The following is a 25,280-nucleotide window of genomic DNA, read 5'->3' as shown; positions in this document are numbered from 1 at the left end:
AAGCTTCCCAACCTTAGAATTTAGCAAGGACATATTCCAGTCTCTAATCTTCACCTACAAAAGGCTCTCTGTGCTACATCATGTAATTTGTCAGGTGGTGAGCATGCAAATCCAGCTCCTGTGGCACAAAAAGCTGCAGCAGAGAGGAAAGCTGGCCTTTAGAGTACTACTTTAGAGGTGCAAAAATAACCTTCAACTGCAGTAAAATAGAAACACAAAGGTTCATTTACATAGCGAGGTACTGCATGTGAAATTCAGAAATGTATCTCCATCACCTCAGTTGTTTGAGACAAAATTTATCCTCCAAAAGCCACCTAAACTTGTGGTCGTGTGTTCTCCCTCCCTCACTGCCCTTCAAGAAAGTGAAGGGAAGGAATGCTGTCCTTGTGTTACCCTGCATGGAGGTTCCTCAATACATTGTGACAACAGAAATGCAGGCTTGGATCAAAGACATGGAGACAGGATCTGTCCTACAGTGACAACAAAACCAGAGGAGAGCAGTCAGGCTTTGGTCCTACGTTACCATTCATCTCAGAGCAAACCAAGAAACTTCCATTCTTACCCAGCCCTGTGTGCCCACACGTTCTGCCCACCTCACAGTAAAAATCCCCCCGAAGCACATTTTGTCCTTCTGTGATTGGGTCAGTTCAGAAATCTGGTCTAGAGAACAGCGACACTTCTGGCTGAACCAGCACAACCACTGAGGAAAGCTCCAGCAGGAGGAAGGGTGAGCTGAGGACCTCAAGCTGGGCTTGCTATGGCAGCACGCCAGCAGGAGCTCAACAAGCACCAACAGCTGATAACCACCATGAAGAGCCATTCAGTCCTACCTGAGGCTGCTGACAGCACTGGCCGATGGCCCTCCTCAGAAGCAAGGCAGACATCCACACTCAGAGGTGTTTTCTGCATTCATCCTCCTTCAGTCTCTCCCTAAACGCAGCAGGAGTTGTACAGTCTCCTCCCCATCAGTCCATGCACACTTCACCACTCTTGGCTTATTTTCAAGTCCTGTTACAAGGTCTGACAGCCCTGACTTCATGCGTGAGACTGCACGTAGTTTCCTTACCAAAGAGATGGGAAAGCATTTGGCTCAAACTGCTTCTGAGACTCTGCCCGAAACAATCAGCCAACTTTTCCTAGTGCTCCAGCATGTGACAGCAAACTGCTGCAACATACACAAAAGGCAACCAGAGCAGGGCAGATAATGCCACATTCATCTGGTCACTGGACACAAGACAACTTGCAGCAAGGGGAACAAAGGCAGCTATCACATATGAAAGACACCATTAAAAACAGCGTGCTTGCCACTCTGCCTGGCAGCTGCCCTGAAGAGCACATCAGAGTCCTTCTCTTCTGACCAAAGGCTCCTCCAGAAGTCACCAAGCAACATCTGTAAGCACAGCCTCTCAGATCGAGGGCCAAGCAGCAATTCCAAGCCATGTCTCAGTCTGCTCTTTGTCCTGGAGCTGAGCTGCTGCCTTTGATGCTCCAGGACCCCTCTGATCCAGAGGTGGAAAAATTCTCCAACACCTCAATTTGGTCCTTGGTCCCTTGCTCAGCCCTCGCTTAACTTCTGCCAAAAAGACTCCACTACTTCCCAAACGTCCTCTCTCCCCACACCAGCACATACTCACGTTTCAGACTCAGCTACATCTGCTTCCCCATGTCCTCCTAGCATCTGACCTCAGCTACTGCGAGAGCTGAACATTTGCTTTTGTGTAAGGCAGGAGATTTCAAAGCTGATCCGCTCTTCCAGAGCAGTCAGGAAACATCCTGTGCAGAAAGAAACTACCTGTGGCTGCTGTGAGGGAGGAACAATACAGAGGGGGGGGTGGGAGAGAAAAAAGAAAAAAAAAGGGACTAACTACCAAACAGCTGCTTCATTTCCTACTGGGGTCATGAAACCCGAAGCAGGTGAAAGATGACATGGGGTCCTGGCAAAGATCTGCAGCTCCTGCAGAGCACAGACACTGCCACATGTGCAGCCATGCTGCAGGGAGCTCTGAGTTGCTTTGGAAAACAGCTGCTACCTCTGGAGAACAGACACGAGAGGGTCACAATAATCTCCACATTCAGCACTACAAGGAGAGCAGTGGGAAATGCCTCTGCTGAGCTTCAGCAGTACACAAGGTGAGAAATACATTGGAGGGGCCCCTTCGGAGCAGCTCCTCACCTGCATCAGATCAAAGGCTCCTTCCTCTCACACTGGTTATAGCTCTCCTGTATTTAAGGAAGTGAGCATGTCCTAGAAAAAGAGAAAGCTCTCCTGCGTTCCTTGGATTCCCCCTCCCCCCACAACAGTGGAAAGGGCTTTAGGTTCCTCACAAACACAGTTACAATGAACCTCACATTAAGCTGCAATTGGTAGCCACAGAATGGAGAAGAGGCAGCTCACACTTGAATGATCAGCAGTAGCTGCACACTGGAAAGATCTCCTGAAAGATTCTGGTTCAATGGCTGTTGCCCAGGGACTATTCCCTGGCTGAGACTGCAGAGTGCCAACCTGAAAAGCATCCGAACTTTGCCTTGGGCTGCAAGTGGCTTTGGCAGACACTGGTGGGAAAACAATGACCTCTTGTGCCACCCCATCCAGGCCAAGAGTGCAGCAGGACTCAGGGAAGGAACACTACCATGCTGCAAGGGAAAGCAGAACTGAGAATGCTGCAGCTCTTACAGGGAGTCAGAGAGACACCACAGCGACTCTGCGTGATCTTCAAAATGAGTTGGGTTCCGGGTTGAGAGTCCAAATTGAATCCTTCCAAATTCCTGCTCAGAAGTTTTGAATAAAGCAAGGGATATCTCTGCTTCAAACAAATCTTTTGTTGTTGTTGAAGGGGAGCCAAAAGCCCAGAGACAGCCAAGGTGTTTGCAAATCCCTGCAAAGCACAGAAGTCCCTCTGGGACAAGAGAGCCAAGTTCAGTACCTAACCTGGTCACATAGGGGAACTGCGGCCAGATCCAGAGAAGAGCTTGCTCTGCACATGTTTAGTTTCATCATGTGTTAGTTTACATCTCCATTTAGTTTTAATACACAGCAGAGTGTTGTTTTTATTACCAGGACAGGCAGGCTGATCATCTGCTGATACAAACATGCAACACCAGCAGGTCTCTAAGCTCAGCTGGATGCAGAGCATGGCTCATTCAGTGCTTGCATCGCTTCATCTCACTCCCAACAACACTGCACTGCCTTCCAACTCTGCCCTGACAGTGCACAGTATTCATTTATGTTCTAAGTTACCACCGTGGGTCCCTGCAAACTCTCAGCTGTCAAGAACAGCGGATTTGCTCTTCCTCTGTGTACATTTCGCACAGGAACGTTTAGATCTCTCCATTATAAAAGGGAAGATCACCAGGAAACAAAACAATTGCAATACAGAGTCCAGACGCCCCACCCCACAGCTTTTAATTGTTCCAAGTGCTCTGCCCTCCGTGTTTCTGCACAGTGCATTTTGGGATGGTCACTTACCTTTTGTTTTTCTATCCACCGCCACTGGCTTTTTAGTCTCCGCTGTAAGCAACAGCTCATAAGGGTGCTCCTCTTCCTCAGCTCCACTTCCTCTGCTCTTTCCTCGTGCAACAGTGGCCTAATGAAAAACAGCATAAGCAAAGCGGTGCAATTTATTCCTGCAAGGCCTCTTCATGCCATGGTTTAAGCATGGAATTGGCAGAGCCAACACCTTTGCAGTGGACAAAAACATAAAACTAAAACATAACCAAATTAAAAACAAATCCACAACGCCCAAAAGACAGAAGATCCCCAAAGACCTTTATTTTCTAGTAGTTAAGGCTGCTGACAGCTTTCTAGCACTGACCAACTGATTTTCTGTGCAAGGTCTGCAGACAGCCCAGGCAGTGAGAAAAGAGCTGAGCACATTATTCCTGTTCAGCCCAACTCAGACTTGCTGTTGCTATTGGAATTTGCATCGTCATTGACTATTTAACTACTGGCCCTATTAGGACGTGGCTAGAGGAAAAAAAAAAAATCCACAGCACAATATAAAATTAATCCCTGCCACCTTTTTGGAAATCAGATCTAGCATGCCTAACCTCAGGACGTACATCGTACTGAGGTCTGCAAGGGCCTCAGGCAACAGTGCGTAAACCGAGCTGAACCTCAGGACGCACAGCAGTGACTGTTAAATCATTTAAATCCCCCAAAGCCTCTGCTGAGAGCTCGTTGGTGACACTGGCAGAACCTGCACAGAGCTGCCCTGGGAAGTCACTGCTGTGTGCAGGGAGCGCTGTTACTGCAGGTCTGCCCCCAGCCCACGGGTCACCCACTGCCCTTTGGGAGCCACCTGTGCCATCCCAGCACCAGAGAGGTTCCAGGCACCCTGCCCGCCTGGCAGCTGCCTCTCAGCACCATCTCCTGGTCACACTGGCTGCAGTCCTGTCCCACAGCCCCCGTGTGCCTCTAACAACTCAGGCAGCCGCAGCAGGAGCAAATCAGAGCCAGAGAGTGAGCAATCCCTGCCTGCTGCCAGGACAGGGAAGGATTGGTTTGCACACAGCAGCCCCCAAGGAAGGCTCCTGCACTGCTCGGATTCCTGGAACTGCCCTTGTCTAGACAGCAGACTAAGAGCTGCCTCCAATTTCTTCCCCTAGGAGGAAGCATCTCTTTCCTCAAGGGCAAATAGGTACCTACCTGGCTGCGACCTAACCAGGACACCTGGAGGCCTTTTAGGGAGGCTTGGAAACGACACAAAGTCCTGCATCCCTGTGTCAGTCCAGCTGGCTTTTAAATCAGCTTTGTAATGGGAGGAAGCAGGTCAGGCACAAGGAAAGTATTTGTTCTATAAGCTTTGAGATGAGCTGTCAGGCACACCAACTCCTTCTCAGGTGAAAGAGCTCATAATGAGCAAATTAAGGCAAAAGACTTCTGAGCAGATGGTGGCACAAAAACATCAGACTGTAACAGTAGGTATCAGGCTCTCGCCAGAGATCTTGGAAAAATACTGCACAGCAGCAGCCTGGCAGAACAGTCGTAGCCTGGACCTCCAGCCAGGCATTAGTGCACTGCTAAGGCTCCTGCAGATGATGACTGCTGCACTGCCCTCGTTCAAATGCACTGAATGTATTTGCAGAAAGAAGCTTCCTAGCCACGTGCAGTTCCCAGCTTTTGCTTTGTAAAGGTCAGGGTGTGCAATCATGGGCCTGATGACACTTCATTGTCTCAACTTCTCATTCTTCCAAAGCCTCAAATACAGTCTTAAGTTAAAACTGAATTAAAATGTAATCAGTTGTTTGCAGGAGAACTGTGCTTACTCTGCAGGTAATGCAACCAAGTAAGTAAGGAGATCATCAACGCTTTCATCTGTTTCATCTTCTATTTATTTGTACATATTGGTTAGTGCTCAAGAACCATTCACTATCACCAAAACCTAAAAATAAGCTGCTAGCAGTGAGCGTGCCCTATAAAGTGTACTTAATCCACAGCGGGGGACTTGGTGAAAGACTTTTTAAAGGCTATTTCATTTCTCTCTCCTCCCCCCCAGCACTGCAGAGAGAACTGCTGAATGGTCATGGTGCCTTTCGCCTGCATTTCCTTTCTGGAGATGAGTAGCAAAGAAATGAAACTGAAGTTTAATTTGACAACACAGAACCTTTTTTCAGCCACAAACCCAGAAGGTTTCTGCTGATAGGGAAGGAGGGCACTCGGGCACCTTCCAAACAATCAGCTCTGTTGCCTGTTTATAGTTAACGTTTTTCCACAGTGGAAGTTCAGTTTCTTGTTTGTGCACATCTGCTTTGACTGATAGCCCCATCCTGGCAACGGAACAAAAGGACTGCTTTTAAGAGCACAGTTTGGCCCAACCCCACAGCATTGGATGACTAAGTGCCCTGGCCCCAGTGTGAGAACATGTTCTGAAGATGGGCGGTCAGGATGCTGCTCTGAGAAGCTTACAGCAATCCCTAAGCTCATTCCTGTTGGTGCCTGCCCAACACAAAGAGAACATGTAAAAAATACAACAACCAATCAATTGCACCCAAACTGCTTTCTGGGTAGATCTGAAAGGCCACTGCCATGCAGCTACACTCACCGTGTGCACTTCTTATCAATAAAACAAATCAAGATTTCCCTAGTGAGTCACTTTGTGCACAAGTAATTGGCAGCAGGACTTCCTTTAATGGACCACATTTCCAAAGCCTTCAACGGCAGGACAACACAGCAGGTGCTTTGTAATTAAATATGGCAAAGTAACTCAGCAGGAACAGCCAATGCATGCTTCCCTCATGTTTACTGCCATAAACAAGTCCTGCTTTTCAGTTGTACCACGACCTGCCAGCCAGCTCTCCTCTCTGGTTATCATATGCTGGAAAACAACAGCAGTGGAGTCCACAATTTGGCATCCCAGTCCTGCTGTTCGTGCACTGGTTGCTGTTCCACTCTATGTAAAGTCAGTCCTATTACAGCACACTGCGTTTACTTCTATCCTGTGCAGACTTGACATACTTCAGAAAACAGATTGCATTTATGTCTCATAGGAACTTCAGCACATCAACACATGCAAAGCAAAGGCTCTGCTGAACTGGAGTCTGCTCCAACAGCCAAAGGCAGCAGACACTTCATTAGTTTCACATGCACCTCATTGAATTTGGAAAAGGAAATCCTCAAGATTTGTGTTTGCATTGACTTCCTGGGTGCCAACAGAGATTGCCAAGACATTTGTGGTTTCCTGTCCTCACAATGAGTGCTCCCAGAGAGCCCTCAGATCTGAGGTTCATAGGCTAGTGAATAAAAAATGAGCCATAGGAAGCCCAGGAGCAAGAACACAGAATAAGAGAGCTCTAATCAAAAAGCAGCTCCCACACACTGACCTCTGCAGAAGACAGCTTTATCATATGGTGGGCCAGAACCTTGGCTGAATTCAAGACCCTGAGCCCTGCTCACGTCAGTGGGACCAACGAGCCCACACATCCCCTGCACAGCTGGAAGCACAGAGGAAGCAGGAACTAACACTTGAGACAGAAGCCCAGAGGGTGCAGAAGTATTCAGTGGGATCATTACAGGCGGGCAACAGTCCACATCCCAACGTGATTCAGAAAAGTCTCTTCCTATGGGAGTTCCCAGCCAAGAATAGGAAAGCAAGGCTGAAGGTCAAAACAGAGGTGCCCTGGAAGAACCACACAAAGGAAGTTCCCATGGCAAGTGATAGCAGCAGTGCTGGAATAATAATAAGAAAACACTTCCCGACTCAATTTGCAAGGAAAGCAATATTACAACTGCTTCCACCCAAATCCAAATGATCATAGAGCTGGTCTTTAAGCCTCGTTGCAGCAAAGCAATCCAGCTGCAGCCTCACATACCTCACAGGAAGCACCATGGCCCATCTTCTCCGTGTGCTGCTCCTCTTCTTCATCAGGCGGTGGTTTAGCAGGGGGGGGTGGACGCTCTCTCTGCAGTTCAGAAGACCACTGTCAATCCCTGTGGTAAAGTCCATCCCCTTCTGCTTCCTGACACTACAGCCACACTGCTGGGAGCACAGCGTGCTGAGCACCTCCTCACATTAATTTGAGCAGAGCAGATGATGGATCCCAGCAGCACAGAGTTCCCAGTGCTGCCTTCCCTCCCTGCTCCAGCAGGACACCAGCTCGGGCAGAGCCCTTTGTGTACAGGGACCAACTGCAGCACACTGCAAGGGCCACCACTGATCATGCACACCTCTCATTCCAGAGCAGTAAGTGCACAACAGCTCAGACCCGCAGGAGCATCAACCATGCTGAGGCGGGAGGTGGTGTTGACACAGGTTTGTTTCATTAATTAAGCCAGTTCATTCAGATCCAGACTGGCATCTCTAGAGCAGAGCACTGCACGGATAAGATCAATAATGAACTCATTATGATGTGTAGAAAGGGACTTCTCATTGTGCTGCTACTCACTTGTGTCTTAATGAAGCAGTAACAGGAATAAGTGATTCCAGAAGCATCTTTTTAATGAAAAACTCTGGAGATCAAGGAGACAGCACTGCACTGCATTCCTCAAATATCCCAAGATTGCCCGCAGGCAGTTAGAGCTGCACTGTCTTGTCTGACACAGAGCTAAAGACGTCTCAGCTCCTGCCCTGCAACAGCTCCATCTAATGGCTAATTGAAATAGAAAGTGTTCATTGCAAAAGGCCCGAGCAAGTTTTGGGATAAACTCCAGAAAGCTCCTAAAGCAACTCCCTCCTTCTTCTCCCTTCTCACTGCAGTTCAGCCTCTCATCTTGCCTGATAGAGCTGAGCTTACTTCACATCAGCCACTATCAACACAGGACAGTACACAGATGGATAAACACCACTAAGATCTAGTTTAATAAACAGCACACAGCATCTTGTACTGCATTCACTAAACAAGACATCTGGACAAAACATCCACCTTCTGAAGGTTTTGTTTCATTTCTGCTACATTTGCAAACTGCAGGGAAGGGGCTGCACCTCTTCACAGAGGGAGAGGAAGCATGGGTACAGTGCCACCCACAGTGCAATTGGCCATTGCTGCTTTGCCCTTTGTCCAAAAATTCAGGTTGTTTTTGCAAAGCCTTTTCTGTGGAAACAAAGCCTGAAGCTGACACAGCATGCTGCAAGGCCAGCTTCCCATCTGCCCCAGAGCAGCATCACTATGATTGCTAAGGAGGCAGCAGATGCAACTAACAGAAGGTGAGGGAGAGGAGATAGTTCCAGGAGCTTTGTGTTGCCTTGTAAAGCCTTGAGTACCCTCTACAGATCTCTGCAAGTAATACACAGAACATATTTTTGCTGCCAGTTTACTGCAGGATATTCCTAAAGATGATTTCTCGAGAACCTTCTCTTGGGCAAAGCAAAAGAGAAATGCTACACAGAAGTTTCCAAATATTTTTCTAGGCAATAAGGTTGCCCTTCAGGTAATATTCTGACAAACCAAAACTCACAGAGACTGTCAAAAAACATAAGGGTGCAATGCTGGGTAAAACCAGGCACACCAAAATGACCGCGTGCCGTGCAGGAATGGAGATATGAGTAACAGTGACCTACTTGTGTTGCCCTGTGTTGAAAGTGGCTGATGAGAAGAAATAACCTCAGTTCTAACACAGATGTGGGCACTGTGAACAGGCACAGAAAGCAGAGGTGCCTGCCTGCTCTGAGCAATGCCAGGGGTAGCTTTCAAGATTTCTTCAAGCTGAGGAATTGGCACAGCCTGCTGCGCAATCATGGCAAGAGAGAAGTTATCTTTCTAAGGCAAGCACACAGCTACATACAGGCCTGACTCCTGCTGCTTTAAGGCCAGCTGCTTCCACTTCCTTATTCACAGACTCTCTGTCTGAAGACTTCCCACTGGCAAGGCTGTCCAGGGAGTGACAGGACGTTGCGTTGTACAAAGCTTCATATGGGCTTTCCTCTTCTGGGTTCACATCAAAGTCTATGATCAGCTCTGTCACTGCTTTCTCCACATCACCTGTGAGAGGAAGGGAGGAAAGAAGAGCATGGTGGTTGGTCTCCATCCTCTGAAGGTCAGTGTTGGCAGGAGGAGGAGTGGCAGTGGCCCCTGGGGTGCACCAACCTACCCTGAGGGATCCAGCACGCAGGGTCGGTGCTTGGGGCAGGCGGTGCCTGCGCTGTCTTGTCTGCAGCTTTGGCACTTTTCTTCCCAGTCGTGTAATCTGCAACGAGGTGGGGCAACAACAAGGATCAGTTTCTGGCCATCTAGCTTTATCTTCAGCAGATGGGATTTTCTTCCTTGTGGATGGGAGACCAACTGTCAGCATTAAGTCTCCAAAAAAAATAACCAAAGGACATTACTGAAACTCGCAGCTCAGATCCTGAAATAGAACCAGTCGACCTCTTTAATCACATGCACAAGGTTAAGAAGGATCCTTTGAACTTCTACAGACGCTTTAATCAGAAAGCTGCAAAGCTCCTGGAGCGACATAACTTGAAGGAGCAGATGACTTGGTGCTCTGAGCACAGGCTGCAGCACTAAACAGATGCAGTCTGGTCTTCTGGGGTCATAAAGCGGCAGAGAAGCTAGTTCTAGCTGCAGTCCCCAAACCACAGACCAAGTCAGAAATAGTAAGCTTGCATGAATGAAATCAGACAGCACCATCTCACACAGCTCACTTACAGGAGCAAACTATCAGCATTTACCTGCAAGAGGTTCAGTTTTAAAGCCCCTCTATGTCTTCAGTTTCAGTACAGAGATGATCCCGACCCGCCTCACAGACAAAGCTTAATTAAAAGTCCACAAAGAGCTTTGAACCTGTAGAGCTCTCAAATGCTGAGCAGGAATAATACACATCAGTTGCATACACTTCTGATCTTTCTCCCCACAGCTGACAGGAAATTGAGATAATGTAATTACAAGGTAGGAGTTGAGCTAACATGCCACACTTCATTCCCTAATGTGGGCAGATACAAAGGGCCAAGATCCTTTCTAAACCACAAGTAATCAAGGTTCTCTTCTGGAAATCTCATCTGCAGAAATCCATGCCCAAGCTTCACAGTGAAGCGAGAAGTAGGAGGTGGGATCAGTGGGTGACTATTTGCCTACAGACACATAAAACAGACTTAATCCAAAACCATATCAAAAGCTATTACTTTGCATTCTGCAAGCAGATTTAGGCTACCCTTAATTTTAATTTACTTATAAAGCGAGTTGAACAAAGCTCAATTAAGCCCATTTAAATTGTAAAAGTGATGCCTCGCTCTTCCAGCAAAGAAGTTAATCCCCCTTCAATCCACTCCTGGAAGTCCTCCTGCCCCCTGCTGCAGACACCATCCACCTGAGCAGTGCAGCGTCGTTTCTTCCCACACCCTGAAGATTCTCACTGACTTGCAGCTCCTTTGTGTTCAACACTTTCCAGCACACGAGACCCTCACCTTGTACCTGCACAGGCACAATTTGCACTCTAAACTCTTCCCTCCTGCCCCCACATTGCTGCTTACCTTCAATGAGAGCTGCTATGTGTTGACTTTTCTGAGAAGGAAGCTCCCTCACGATATCCAGAGCCGTCAGGCCTCTGTTATCCTTTATGTTCACATCAATACCTATAGCAGTAGGTATAGAGGAGGCAAAAGCAAGAACATTTTCGAACAAGCACAGATTTACATCTTTAATCAAGTCACAGCTTGCACATGTTCATCACTGGGTGGAGCTAAAAAATGCTCAGTAGAAGCAAACCTAAAGCCAGATGCCAAGGGATAACCTCTCCTGTAACTCCCCCTGAGGAACAGCACTTTGGTAACTGATTGGAGAAAAGTGCTGTCACTAAAGAGGGATTTCCTCAGGTTGTGGTTGAAAGGCTCACCACGTTATTGTTTCAGAATGGGATCATTCTCTCACCTGCAGCCAGCAATATTTGTACCACATCTGTCTTGCCAAACAAAGCAGCTTCGTGCAAAGCACTGCCTTTTTCAGTCTGCAAATTAAATGAAAAATAGCATGAAGCTAGATGGGGGGAGTGCTGATGGAGGAACTTTCAGAAGGTTACAGAAGCAATAAATACACTGCATCGTATACAAAGAGGACAAAGTATTGACATTATTACAACACTGAGAATTTGGAGCAGAAAATGGAGACTGCCTCTTTGCAAAGAGATGCAGGCTCAGAGTTAGCGACCAAGAGAAGGCTTTCTAAAGCTTAGAAGAAGGTCACGTGTTGGAAAGGAAATGGTTTGCTTCCACTCTACCGAGAGCTCACAGTCTTGCAGTGCAGAACAGCGTAGGCAGAGGAGTTTTCCTCCCTCGCTACGCATCTGTGGCTCTTCACCCAACTAACGAGCAAGCACTAAGCATGCACTGCACCAGGATTCCTCTGAGCGGCCTCCCAGAGGAACAAGCTGAACAAGCAGCCTGGAGGAACCCAAAGCCAACACTCCTCTCCCACACAGGATCCCTATGGAGGACGAGGAGCCCTCCTCACAACCACAAGGCTCCCAGCAGCCAGAGCAGCCCCTCACACCCCTCACCCCAGATACCTGGTAGTTGCTATCCATGCCAGCATCCAGGAGGACGTGGACTACGGTTTTGTGACCGTTCCTCGCCGCCAAGTGCAGGGGAGTGTGTTTCTTTGTGTTGCAGCTTAAAAGATTGGGGTGAGCGTTCAGCAGCATCTTCACAACCTCCAGCCTCCCGTAGAGAGCGGCCAGGTCCAGGGGGGTCTCAAACTTGTTGTTACGCATGGTGGGGTCGGTGAGCTCCTCCAGGAGGACCTTCACCACCTCGGTGTGGCCGTACTGTGCGGCGCAGTGCAGCGCTGTCTCGTTGTCATTGTTCTGGGGGGGTCAGAAAGGCCAACGTGTCAGAATTGGGAAAGCAGAGCCGCGCCGTGCCTCGCTCAAACCATTGAAGTTTAAATGCAAAAACAAGACAAAAAGCAGTCAGGAAGCAAAGGGCCCGGTTTGAACTGGAGCCTGGAGCAGTGCTTTCACCATGCCAGTACCAGGCACAGACATCCCCTGAGGAGCTCACCCAGTGACCCACCCAGCAAAGCTTCAAAACCATTCAGAATAACTGAGCTTCACTCACATGTGAGGAATCTGCTCTGTGGGAATTGGTGCTCTAGATGGAGTAGCCTGTTTTCAGAGCATGGAAACCCAAAGGAAGAGCCCACACTGAAGCTTAAGGGATTGTCGTGCTGTATCTGGATGGCCATTAATTCCTCTGGCCCTTGGGAAAGCAGTCTGTTATTAGCTGGCAGCATCCCTTACTTTGGGGTGCCACCAAAATAAAAGACTGCAATACATGCCACACCAACTGCACCATGAACTCTATCTGCTGTCACTTGTCATCATTTCAGATTTAAACTTCAATTGTTTCAATCCTACTTATCCTAACAGCCTCTGCAGTTCTGAAGCTTGCAAGCTGGCCATTTTAGAGAAAGAGTGCATGCAGCTGCGTGCAGTTTGCAAATTAGGAGTTTAGCAAACAGTGCCACTGGGCTGTTCCACTAACAAGCCCTCATCATCAAGGTCTCAGGTCAACTGGAGGGAAGAAACATTGGAGCAGCACGTGAAAGCCAGACCCAACTAAGGCATGCAGAGCTGGGCAAGTTACAATCAGCAAAGTGCTGAGATGAGCAACCCCACGTTTCATTTCCAGGTGCAAAATAGGAACGTTGCCAGATTTAAGGGTCTTCTCTTTTTTTTTTTTCCCCCTTTCAAATTAAGTTCATCTCAAGCTTCTAGTTTCACTCCTGTGTAATTATACACAGAGAAGTTTCAGTTCAGGGACTAAAGGACTAAGTTAAGGGTGTAAACATGTATGCAATTATTTGACCCCAAGTGACTTCAGCACAAGTGTACCACATTTAAGCCTCAGCTGAGAGAACTCTGTCACTTTAGGAACAAATTAATAACACGGTGTCTTAGCTAGAAAGTCTACTTTAGAAAATGAATTTGACCAGAACCTCCATTGATGCTTTGAGAGCAAAACCACCCCTTTTGTGGCTCTTTTTTTAATACTACCCTGTAGGAGCGGTCAATATTTTGCACCATTTCACAGCATGCTGCAGAGCTTGCTTTGCTGCACTTTAATCCTACGGATGCGTTACGTCGTTCCAGGGATTACAGGAGGCACAGCATGCAAATTCCCACTCTGTTTTGTTCTGCTTCGCATCATTTGACAGCCAGGGGAAGGGCAGAAGGGAAGCGAGATGTGGAGAGGCTGCGACCAGCATCAAAGCACAAAGCAAGGAGGCAGGGCACAGCCACATGCAGAGAGAGATATTTTGGAAGGTAAGCAAAGCAGGGCATCACTGTTAGCACAGGAGGTCACAGACAAAGAACAGGCTCGATACTTGGAGAGGCAGAGGCAGCCATGGTGAAGGAACGCACATACATGTGGACAGAAGTTACTGGAGAATAAAGAAGTCTGCACATAAAATACACATAGAGTGAGAAGGGGAGAGAATAGAGAGCTACAGAGATCACGCCTAATGCTCCTACAGTGCTGGTCTCGAGTTCATTTAGATGGATAGGAGATCCTGTTATGTGGTGGGCAGGGAAGGGAACCTGGATGTTGTGAGCCCGTGGCCCAGCCAGACCGAGGCCACCAGCGTGCCCCACAGCTGAAGGAAACAGGAGACAGCCCCAGCCCTCCTGGAGCTGCAGCTGTGCGCCTACAGAGCTGAACGGGGGTGCACAGCTCTGCTTGTCCCACCACCAGCACTGCCCATCCTCCCCTGCCACCCAGTCCATATCTGCCAAGGGTGTGCTTTAAAGCACTCTGCAATCCTGAACATCTGCTTGGCAGCTCCAAAACGGGCATACAGCTTCCTCTGAGAGTACAGTTATTGAAGTTTGCTGCAATTGAGTCTCATTTTCTCTAAACAGCTCAGGGCACTGGTGCTCTGGACAAAATCCCATCCATAAAACCGGGATGAAATCCCCAGGCCATCCTCCTGTAGCACAGCCACCAGGTGGTAAGATGCTCTGCACCATTACAGCAAGTCCTTCCCCATCACAGGAACTCCAGCTATCGCATGAGTCTGCACTGCTCCCTTTTTGGGTGAGCTCGGAGGAGCCCCAAATACCTGAACTGTTCCAGACAAAGGAGTGTGCCCCAACCCCAAGCAGAGCCTAAAAACAGGCACAAGCACTCAGATGTATGCATTTATCTGAGATGGAAAAAGAAAATTTCCTTCCCAGCAGCCAGAAGGCACGTGGATTCAAATTTCAAAACTCCTTAGGAAAAAAACAGAGCTCTCAGTAGGACCCAGGGGCAGCACTCCTGCAGGATTCCAAGCACCCCCCTTAACTGCAGCCAGGAGTGGGAAGCTGGGCCTTGGCTGATGCCTGCCTGCAGACAACAAAATGGGAACAGCAGCAGGAATGCCTCTGCTCTCATATGAGTTCCATCGCATTTCTCAAGCCCTGGTAATCAGATATCACATACCACTGCCCCTATGCTCCTCATCACACCTTGCTGCAGAGCACCTCCAGCTCAGTCAAGAGCATCTGCACTCCTGTTCCTAACATTCTGTAGGAGGGCTTCGATCTAAATCACATCTTTCTTTCTTAAAATAAGTGGAAAAGTTTGTTGTTTTTTTCTAAATTTTCTAACCTGCAAAGGTTTGAACACTTACACCAAGGCAAAGCTTGGCAATGCTGCTCTGAGTTTTGGAGGAGCTGTTGTGAATGCCAGGCAAAAATGGTTTAGTAGACACAACTCTGCCTTGGGGTGGGGAAAAGAACCACTGAATGGTTTGGGTTGGAAGGGACCTCAAGGACCACCAGGTTCCTTCCCCACAGCAGGGCTGCCAGCTGCTAGATCCAGAACAGATCAGATTGCAAGACCTCCAGTCGTCCCTCAAGGCTCTGCCCTCAGCAGAGCAGGGATGAAGAGGCTCCTCTGCTCCCACAGCTGCCCACCAACACCATTTCAGAAGAAACGACCCCCATCTGCCCAGCAAGCCCTCAGAAGCTCTGCAGGTGGCCGTGCTGCCCGCTTTCATCCCAGGCTGCAGATGCTGGGCTTCCACTTCTCTCAGCACAACATTTAGATTTATAGCGCTTTAAATCCAATCTGCATGAATCATTTGCAGCCAATTAAGAAAGACAAAGATAAGTTGTGCAGTTTATTCCTCCTTGGGCTACGTGACGGCTTTTTCTACACAGGCTTTGCTCAACTGGATGGGTTCCTTCATCCCAATTAGAGAGCCCAATTTAAGGCAGGAGTCACAGGAACAAAGCTGCAGCTCCATCTCTTCACTTGGCTTCTATCATTCCCATTTCAGAAGTCTCTATGGCCCATACAGAGGGGCTGGAAGGGCTATTTATTTAAAAGATATTGAAAAGGAAGGGGTACAAAAAGAAGCTTTTGGGAAAATAAGAAGCTTCTGGCTCTCTTACCTCTTCCTGATCAGGGTAACAATTTAATCTGTAATCCAACCTCATAGAAACATTTTTCCCCTCTTGAAAATATCCCACATGCTTGGAAAAAGGAGACATCTTGCTTTGATTGCTTCTATATCAAATCCCATCCTGCGTGGGAGCTGGGAAGCTGAAAGCACCAGCCAAGCAAGGACTCCTTACTTTGCTCTTGGACTTTCTTTGGCTCTCCCACCCGCAGCCAAGCTACTGAGAAAACATCAAGGTGAGTATGTGAGATGTGGCTCTGCTTGGACTTCATCACACCTGGCCAGGAACCAGTGGTAAGCTGGTCACAACTTCAGATGGACCTAACGTGTGCTGTGAGTCATTTCTCTCTCTCTCCTTAAAACCAAAGATTGCAAAGCCCCAGCCTTGCTTGCAAGAGTGCTACAGCCATCCTGAACACAGCCAAAAGAAAATCAATTTAAGATAGAATACTTAATAAACATTCCACAAGAAAGCTCGCCCAATTTGAGGTTTGTATTCCTTCCTCACTCAAAAATTTACTGCTAGCATATAAGGTTTCACTGCATTACTGACAGTAATTTGGAGAGCTCCCCTTCAGCCAGCTGAACTCAACTGGGACACGTTTCCACAAAGGATATTTATTGCTGTAAAATTCCCAGCTGGATTTTTGTCCAAGTCACAGATAAGGACAAGTTTCACATAGGTATATTTTTGCTCCAAGAAGTACGTGCTAAAGTATCTCCTGAAATAGAAGCTACAAAAACAAACATCATTCCCAGTGGTTAGCAAGCTCAGGAATTTTGGATGTGTTTTTAAAGGTAGTGCAGATCAAGCAGAATGAAAGTCCCAAGTGAACTTTGAGAGAGAGATCTGCCATGGATGGCTGAGTCCCAGGCAGCTGGCTGGAAGCAAGCGTGGTGCGGAGGCTGACAGCAGAAGCATCCTGTGATAAAGCAGCAGCTTTATGCCATCACTGGCGTCTGCTGCTTCATTATAAATAGAAATGAGAAATGGGGGAGTGCCTGAGAAAACACCACCGTCTGACAGACACAACAAGTGACCCCAGGAACTTTCTGATCTGCTTCCTCGATTGCTCAGCTGCAGTGCATCGTAAGTGCTGACGTCGTGCCTCTTTGTAGTTCAAGAGCTAAAAGCAAAAGAAGGGCAAAACAGGCAGGAGAACAGGAACAGAAAACCAGGGCTGAAGGGTCAGACAACACAGACTTAACACCAAAAAAGAGACTGAAGCAATAAGCAGGACACGGAGGGCTCAGGAAGGGAGGTATCAATGTTACTACCTTCCCTTCTCCCCACCACCACGGAAAGAATTCACCGTCCATTCAAACACACACAGCATTATGCGCTTTGTAGGAGAGAAGGCATGAAATTCACTCCAAACAGCCCACAGAAAATGCATCCATGTTTAAGCAGGAAAAAAAAATCCTTCTCTTTGCATTGATAAATGCGACATTAGCACGTGAAACAATACCTAGAGCATTTGAGTTGAAATTACTTTACCTTTTGGAAGTCATCCAGCCAAACCAAGCAAACTGACCATCACCGTGAGTCCTACAAGGCTAAGCAATGAAGGAGCCCCCAGGAAAGTAAGGAAAAGCTTCCCTTAAATTATGTTTCTATAACTGCTTTGAAGAAAGAAACCCAGAGTAAATAAATGGTTGCATTTTACTTCTCCCCAAGCAGCTGCAAACTGAACAGGTATTATTGCAACTGGATGACATTGCACCTGAAAGCACGCGAGTGCAGCTTGGAGTAATGATGCAGTGAAATGCTGACAGCAAAGTACACACCTTGGCATTGATATATGGGTCAAAGGGGCCGTACTTTTTGAGTTCTTTGATCTCAAGAGCATTCTACAAAAAGGAAGAGGAAAAAGAACAAAAATGTGATAATGAAATGGGTGAGATTGAGCAACAAAGCAATGGGTGACTCCCAAGGGGTGGAAATGACAGAACACAGCGTCTTGTTCCAGTCAGAGCTATTAACAGCAGAAGCCATTCCAGCAGCTGATTCCTGTAACCTGAACCACTGTTTCTTTACAAGGCTCCAGACTCAGGCAGCACAAGTTATTTGACTGATTTTCATTGTTCAAAAGGATTCCTACTAAACAAACATTAATGAAACATTACCTGGAAGGATAACACTGGGCTTTTGCAAAGGTTTCCCTTACACCTGTCCTGCTCTGCTCCCACCCAGGGCCCTCAGTCAGTTTTTATCAGATTGATTGGGAACAGTTTACTGCACTCCTTACTGTTTTGAAAGACTGAACACCTGCAGCTGCGCCCAAAGGCATCACTGTGCACAGCCCCGAGCTTGAAAACTGTCCAAAACAGTAAAACACAGTTACTCCTGCTCAGTTGAGGAGTGGTGGTGATTAGCATTGGCACTGTGTTTTTTGTTTCACGATGCTTTAGAAGCAACCACTTAGCCTTGCAACAGCTGGTGCATCACATTAACTGCTTTACATTGATGAACTGCATGCTCAGGCAGGAGAACTTTGTCCCCACAAAGCGTGGCTAGAAGCAGGACTGGGGCTCCCAACCCCAACTCTGTGAAGAGGATTTTGTTCCTCAGCTTCTGAAAAAGTACAGAGAGCAGATCAAAATTAAACAGCAGAAACTCACAGCTCTCAGTCATTTCAGCTCAGATGGATTCTGCTAAACCTGAGCTGGGAGTGTGTGACCTCATTATGAATTCACTTCTGCATGCAAGTGTGTGTTTAACCTTATGGCACGAAGGCAGACAGCCTTGTTTGGGTTTACTTGCCTCCAGCTGGATGAAAATCCCAGCAGGAAGGAGTTGGTTCACAAGGACACCGGGCACCCCTGCTCAGGGAGGGGACAACCAAAAGCCACTGCAGCTTTAACCATCTCATGGGAATGTGTTACTGCACGCCTGCCCAAGGCACGGTGCAGAACCACAGATGGCTCAGTGTCAATGCTCAGCCAGCATCACTCAGCAAACCAGCTCCTTTATCCAAAGTCTTAAGCAAAAGAAATAGGTGGGACTTCCCACAATCCATATTTATTTTGTTCTTCCCTTTTCTGATTGAGAAAAAAAATAAAGATTAAGCAGGGGATTTATCTGGGGTCACCATAGGCTGAAATTATCTCACCACTTACAAATTAGTTAACTGGAGCAAGTGCTAGAGACAAGCCAGGAGAGTAGCTAAGATAGCATGGCCAAACAAAGACTAAAAGCTGCTTTGATTAGTTCCCAAAAGAAGGGAGCCAACGTATCCTGGGACAGAACTAGAAAACTTCTCAGTTATCCAGCAACTGAAAGGAAAACCTGTGTTAGTTTCAGAAGCTCAGCATGAAAGCAAGAGACTACTTCCTAGGTGCGGAGGGGCTCTCGGTGCACATTTATATCTCTCTCTATAGGTTAATGTATATACACCTCATTCATTCATAGCTCAGAACAGGAGGAATTGCTTTAGGCACTGCCCTCCCCCCCCACTAGCAATTAACTCTGTAACAACTGCTGCCAGCTGGGGAGGGCCAGGAGTCAGTTCAAGGGGTCTTCCTCCATCCGAGAAAATCAGCTCAAAGGAATATTAGAGAAAAACAGGCAGACCTGCTCATTCACTTTAGTATGCGAAGGTCCCTGGTGGATGAGGAGCTTCACTATGTCTGCATCTCCTTTCCAAGCTGCCAGGTGCAGGGGGTAGCAGCCCTTACAGTCTGCCACGTTGGTGAGCGCGTCGTTCCTCAAGAGGACTTCCACCACATCCCTGCAAGAGAAGATTTGGGTCTGTGAGGCATTCAGTCTCTGTCTCACAGTCTGCACTGTTTTATCAAAAAAAAAAAAAAAAAAAAAAAAAAAAAAAAAAAAATCATCTGAAAAAAGTATTTCAGAGATCCTCTTGGAATGTGATTTTATAACATTCCTACTAAATGATGCCCAAAGAAAGAATGCTGAGATAAGTTCAGGGAAGATCTGTGTTATCTTCGTTCTATCTGAGCTGAATAGGGACTGAAGTCACTGCACCAGCACAAGGAGGATGAATAAGGACTTCTATTCAATTTCTCAGCATCTGAAGTAGCAGTGAACAATACAGGATCTACCTGTATGATAATGAAGACCAGAGTTATTTAAAAATGTAATTACACACAAAAGCAAATTTCAGGTGGTGCAGGCACAGCAACACACTGGACACCAGACAGACTGCAGAGGACTGTTACTGGAAAAGCCATCTTTAACGTCTTGTTACATAGAATCATAGAATCACAAGGTTGGAATTACTTGTAAATAAAAGGGTGGTTGAAAACTTCCATGTTCTAGCAAACTGTTGAAAAGATAGACAGACAATGCAGCACAGAACACCTCTAAGCTTTGCTGCACTGATGTTCTTTGCTTGTCCTGAAGATGGTGTAGTGTTGCACCATCGCCACATTTTCAGAGGCAACAGCATCAGAGTGGTGAATGCATGAACAAACTGCAGCTTGTAAAGCACATAGCACCCCTTATGATCAAAGGCAGTGTAAATGACTCACTTATGACCATTCAAAGCAGCATGGTGCAGTGGAGTGTATCCAGTACTGTCAACGCAGTTCACATTTGGCCCTCTCCAGATGCTGCAAGACAGAAAACGTACAGGGAACACTTAGGCATACAGCAAACGGACAGACAGACTGCAAGAAAAGGCATCAGCAGAGCTCTCACACTGAGATGGTTATGGGGCAGCGACACAGAGAACAGACAGCACAGCATGGGTGAGCGTCACAGAGCACACAGCTCAGACACCCTGGGCTCTGAATCAGAGCTCCCATGTTCTCCAACAGATGTCTTGCAGCCACACGTGCTCACCAAAAACCATCCTCAGTAGAACGCTCAGGTTAACCAGTAGATAAGGTAAGCCATCAGACATCACTAACTCACACTAACTCTGAAGGGGCCAGGGGTTGAGGAAGCCTTCCCCCCATACCAAGAGCTACCAGGGTGCAAGTCTGCAGCGGTGGGATGCACAGCCCACTGCTGGTCACCAGCAGGCACCCACACCGACTTCACACTGCCCAACAATCACTGCCAACAGCCCCTATGGGAAGCAGGAGGTCCCCAAGCACTTCCCTCCCTTTTCAGAAGTCAAACTTGAGGACTGTAGTATCAACCTCCTCTCCAACCCCTCCAAGGTGTCCCATTTCGAATACTGGAGCAACACACACAAGATGCCAGCGCTGCTCTCGGTTGAGCTCTCCGCATCAGTGCTGCCCCAGGGAAGGGCACAGGAACCCAAAGCAACAACCTCCAATGAAAACAGACCTCTCACCTTCCCAAACACACCACAACTCATCAGTCCATCTGTGTTGGACTGTTTTAAACTTTCTCTCCTCAAGACTTATATTTATAAGCCTGGACAATCACACTCCTCCTAACTGAATACGTTTGACTCCTTCATATCATTTTTTAACTCAGGGTAGGAATTAACAGCACCCACTAACCTCCAGTGTAACTGCTTTTAAATAAAGTCACCCATTGCTTTTTACAAAGTAGGTTTTGCTGATCATTTCATTTCCTCCCCACCACATAATCACCACAACTCATTGTTTGGGATGGGGCAGCCTGAGCAGTCAGTGGGTTTTCTGCAATAACAGCCATTACTATGGGGCTCCCAGCCAGAAAAACTCTACACTGCAGTCTATAAAAGCAGCAGGAAAGGCACCAAACCAACAGGGATGCTGTACAGACCAAGTAGAAACACAGAAGTCACGCAGCATGCTTGCACTCCAGCACATTTCAGGTGGGATTTGGAAAGCCTGTGCCAGCTGTGATGCCTGACCCAGCAGCCCTACTGAAAGGCTCTGGAGTTCTGAGATGGCCACAAGATATCTTGGGAGGAGAAACACCCCTGAGGGAAGCTTTATCTAAGAGGATAGGGAAGTAAGCCACAGAATCCAGTGTGCCAAGGAGCCAGGGGGATCCCTGTGCCCCACTCCCCATTCTGCACTTCAGAAGCAAACAGCAAATCTCCGCACAAATGCAATGCATCACTCGAAGGGTGATGGATCACATGACAGCCTGAAGATATGAGACCCCAAAACCCAAAGGATGGAGTTCAAAAGGGCTTGTGCCCCATCCAGCTGTGGCAGTCCTGAAGTACGCAGGGACCCGAGCCATTTTCAGATCCTGCTTTATTTTTGGCAGTGGGCTCATGAAGTCTGGTTGCCCAGGCAATTTAACTCTGGATTTAAAGCAGCAATTAATGGTTAAAACCAGTGTCAGAAGGCCTGGGTATAGCCAGGAGGGCTACTGGGGGCTCCAGTCCAAACTCCCAGCATAGCACAGCCTCCCTGCAAGCAAAAGCACTCCCAGAAAACCTCCTCAGACATGGTCTGGTTCACGTGTTAGAGGGAAACACAGAACTCAAATAACTGGGAGCTGGAGCCCAAGCTGGAGCTGGCTCAGCAGCAAGGCCTGGGTACCAAGGGATACATCTGCTGGGATCCACGTGTCCTTCCTGTCCCACCGCACCCTCCTGCCCTTTCATTCTCACCAATACAGAAAGCTTATCAAAGAAAGATCAAACCAGAAAGTTCAGATGGAAAGGATTTAAGAAGAGAACTATTTATACTTCAATATCAGGTCTACAGTAGAAGCCAGCCAAGTTCACAGAATCATAGAATCCTTAGAGCTGGAAGGGACTTTGAGGGCCATCTAGTCCAAGTTCCCTGCAATCAAAGCTCTCCTGCACACAAACCCAACCTTCCAACCCACTGCTATGGATGCACAGCCTATGATGAGATCCTGAGCCTCTCATTTTAGAGCTCAACACACAGGAAAATAACTCCTACTGCAGTCTGCATAAAGAGAGTGAGAGGGCATTTGAATGGGAACTTGACTTCTGGAAGACACTACAGTTCCTGCAGAGCATGAAAACAGCCTGAGCTCAATGGAGAAAACATTCTGAGAACATACAGTGAGAAAACCTCCAACCAGAAGCAGTGTACAGACAACTCTTGTGGCACCCCTGACTGAAGCAGAACAGATCTGCACTCCTTGCAGCCGAGCTGCCCTCAGGCTTGTTGGAAATGACATCACTCCTGTAGGCATCTCAAGAGCTTTTGACACAGGGATGAGAGCACGGAAGGACACTGCTCAGCCAGCCCCAGCTGGGGGCCTCTTCAAAGCAGAGGAGACCTGAACACCAAAACCACTGCGATGCTCCTCGAGTGCTGCAAGACAGCATGCAGGGGGCGACTCGGAGAGCCACGGGGGTTTTGTCCCCGTGTCTCACTGCCTTGGGACAGGCTCTGCCTCCAGACCTGTTTTCTCATCTATAAAATGCAAACACAGCACTGAGAGAAGCAGAGTATAAAACCCAAGCACTGCGTACAGTGGGACAGGCAATTAAGACTGAACATGAAGGATATAAGAGGAGCTCTGAAAACTGCAAAATCTGTTCTGTTGGAACTAACTCTTGCACTCCATTTCTCTTGCTCCATGATTCAGCAAATGCTGCAGCTTCTGAAAGAAAACTTCCTGTTTGCCAAAACTGCTGAATAAAGCGCATCGCTTCAGGTCACGATAAAGAGTTCTGAACAGAGGATATTTGTCCTCTTGCTTATTTTCCGTTTATTCCTTCCTGTAACTTTACTCACAAAGCTGCGTAGGGCAGCAAGCTGCAGCAAAGCCCGACATAAAGAACAACTCCACGTTTCCTGAGTCCTCAGGAGCAGATCTGCAGCCTCTGATCCATGCCACAGAGCACCTGGAGGTGCGTGCATACAGACAGAAGGCCACTGCCACCCCAATGCCTTTACAAGCTTAGCACTCACTACAAGACATGAGAACTGAGCCTGAAGACGTGGTTCAATGGCCCAGAGATGAATGGTGACCAGGGCAGCGAGGCTGGAGGCTGTGACTCCTCGTGCATGGCCTGCAGGACATCACCCACACACAGCTCTGTTCTTAATATCCACAAGGCTGCTAAATTCTCGCAACCCTCCGTTGGTATTTCCTGCTCATAGACTGATGATACAAACAACTCAAACGCTTTGTGCAAGAATTCAAGTTGAAGGAGCGGACAAAAGAAGCTGCTGATGCAGGCTGGAGGAGATTAAAGCAGCCTGGGCCAGGGGGAACGTGGCTGGAGCCCAGGCAATACTCCTCAGCCCCTCTTGGCAGGGTTAGCAGAGTCCCCAGCGAGCAGCATAGAGTACAGCAAGCAGAGCCCAAGTGGGGACCTCGAGTTTAAGGAGGTCATCACACTTCATGCAAAAGTTTCTTTGCTACGGAGAGCAGAGCTGGGATGACACCCTGGCTGCCCTCCTCCTGTGCTCTATGTCACTGCCAGCCCTGTACACCTTCTGCATTCCCTTCTTTCTGTTCTGCAGATTCTTTCCCAGCTTGTCTCTCCAGGCACACCAGCACCAATGCGACTGCACTCAGCCCTGCTGCCAGGGGCCCATCATACAGTACCCACCAAAACCACACTTGGTGCAGCAGAGTTCACACTGAAAGCACAGTGGTTGAGAGCTTGGTGTTACCATTTTACAGCTGCGGTATCACTTACACAAATAAATCAGACACATTACAAAAGATGCGGGTGGCCATTCGCAGAGAATAATTGCACCAAGCTTGCAGAGCATCCCAGCATTTTAAACTCGTACAGAGGTCTCACTCCACATTCCAGCCCTGCCCAGAAAGCCTTTGCTATATGCAAAATCCTCCCACTAACAGCACTGCCTTCTTGGCTAAAATACAATTTCATATGCTTAAATGCAAGGGAGGAAGCTGACCCCACGTGCTTCTCAGGACCCAGGAAACCTCAAGGAGCTGCTGGGGGGAAGGCGATGCATAGAGCAGGCTGCACAGCCCTGGGAGAGCCAAAGGCCACCAGCTTTCACATGCAAAGCAACAGGGGAGTCAGAGCAGAGCACTGCCAAAAGCGCTGAGAAAAGCACGGAGAAATCCCCCATGCTGAGAGCAGAAAGTTGCATTGAAAAAAAAAAAAAAAAAAAAAAAAAAATTACAATGGCAAGATGAATGGGGAAAAGATTCCAGAGCTCAAATAACGATGGGTAGATTAATTGCAGGCAGGTCAAAGAGCAAGTTGGGATTCACAGGGCTGGTGGACCACAAATCTCCAGTTCTGGGCAGCAGGGGAGCAGTGGCCCCCCTCAAGGGAAGGAACATGCTGGAGAGGACAGGGCTGCACACCATCAACCTGTTGTCTTAATGCTTCCTCGAGGATATAAGGAAACCCCACCAAAATACAGTTCTGCAAAGCAGGAATCTGCTCACCAGTTAACACACAGGAATGGGAGAGCAACACCTGTAAAGAGAGAACACTGGGCTGTAAGCATCCCATTGTGAGATGTGAGAGGGAAAGCAGCAGCGCGGACACACGGATCTGCTGGGATGGGAGCACCGTGCCACGGAGCTGAAGTTAAAGCTGCAGCTGAGCCACGTGCATGGAATGCACAGCCATGGCCAAGCTCAGCCCTGCACCAACCCTGTGAGCTCCTTC

At 47.9% G+C, this 25,280-nt stretch overlaps 1 protein-coding gene across 8 annotated transcripts in view; it reads right to left on the bottom strand.

The window, feature by feature from the left end:
* The window catches only part of ANKS1A (ankyrin repeat and sterile alpha motif domain containing 1A), an 83,689-nt gene that overhangs the window by 43,880 nt on the left and 14,529 nt on the right, over positions 1–25,280 (bottom strand). For 6 of the 8 annotated variants that reach the window (XM_042833747.1, XM_042833740.1, XM_042833741.1 and 3 more), the window contains 10 exons: positions 20,308–20,388; positions 19,388–19,544; positions 17,602–17,664; positions 11,933–12,229; positions 11,299–11,374; positions 10,902–11,003; positions 9,524–9,619; positions 9,218–9,414; positions 7,309–7,398; positions 3,467–3,584 (listed from right to left, as the gene is read on the bottom strand). In XM_042833747.1, the coding sequence (XP_042689681.1) occupies positions 3,467–3,584; positions 7,309–7,398; positions 9,218–9,414; positions 9,524–9,619; positions 10,902–11,003; positions 11,299–11,374; positions 11,933–12,229; positions 17,602–17,664; positions 19,388–19,544; positions 20,308–20,388 (1,277 nt within the window). Of the gene's footprint in view, positions 1–3,466; positions 3,585–7,308; positions 7,399–9,217; positions 9,415–9,523; positions 9,620–10,901; positions 11,004–11,298; positions 11,375–11,932; positions 12,230–17,601; positions 17,665–19,387; positions 19,545–20,307; positions 20,389–25,054; positions 25,137–25,280 lie in introns of those variants that run through there. The other 2 variants (XM_042833745.1, XM_042833743.1) reach the window with 2 other exon arrangements.

This window comes from Centrocercus urophasianus, unplaced genomic scaffold (assembly GCF_019232065.1).
Source record: "Centrocercus urophasianus isolate 14NV4802_14NV808 unplaced genomic scaffold, USGS_Curo_1.0 seq_42, whole genome shotgun sequence".
Classification (NCBI taxonomy): domain Eukaryota; kingdom Metazoa; phylum Chordata; class Aves; order Galliformes; family Phasianidae; genus Centrocercus; species Centrocercus urophasianus.
This window is presented reverse-complemented; position numbering and strand designations above follow the sequence as displayed.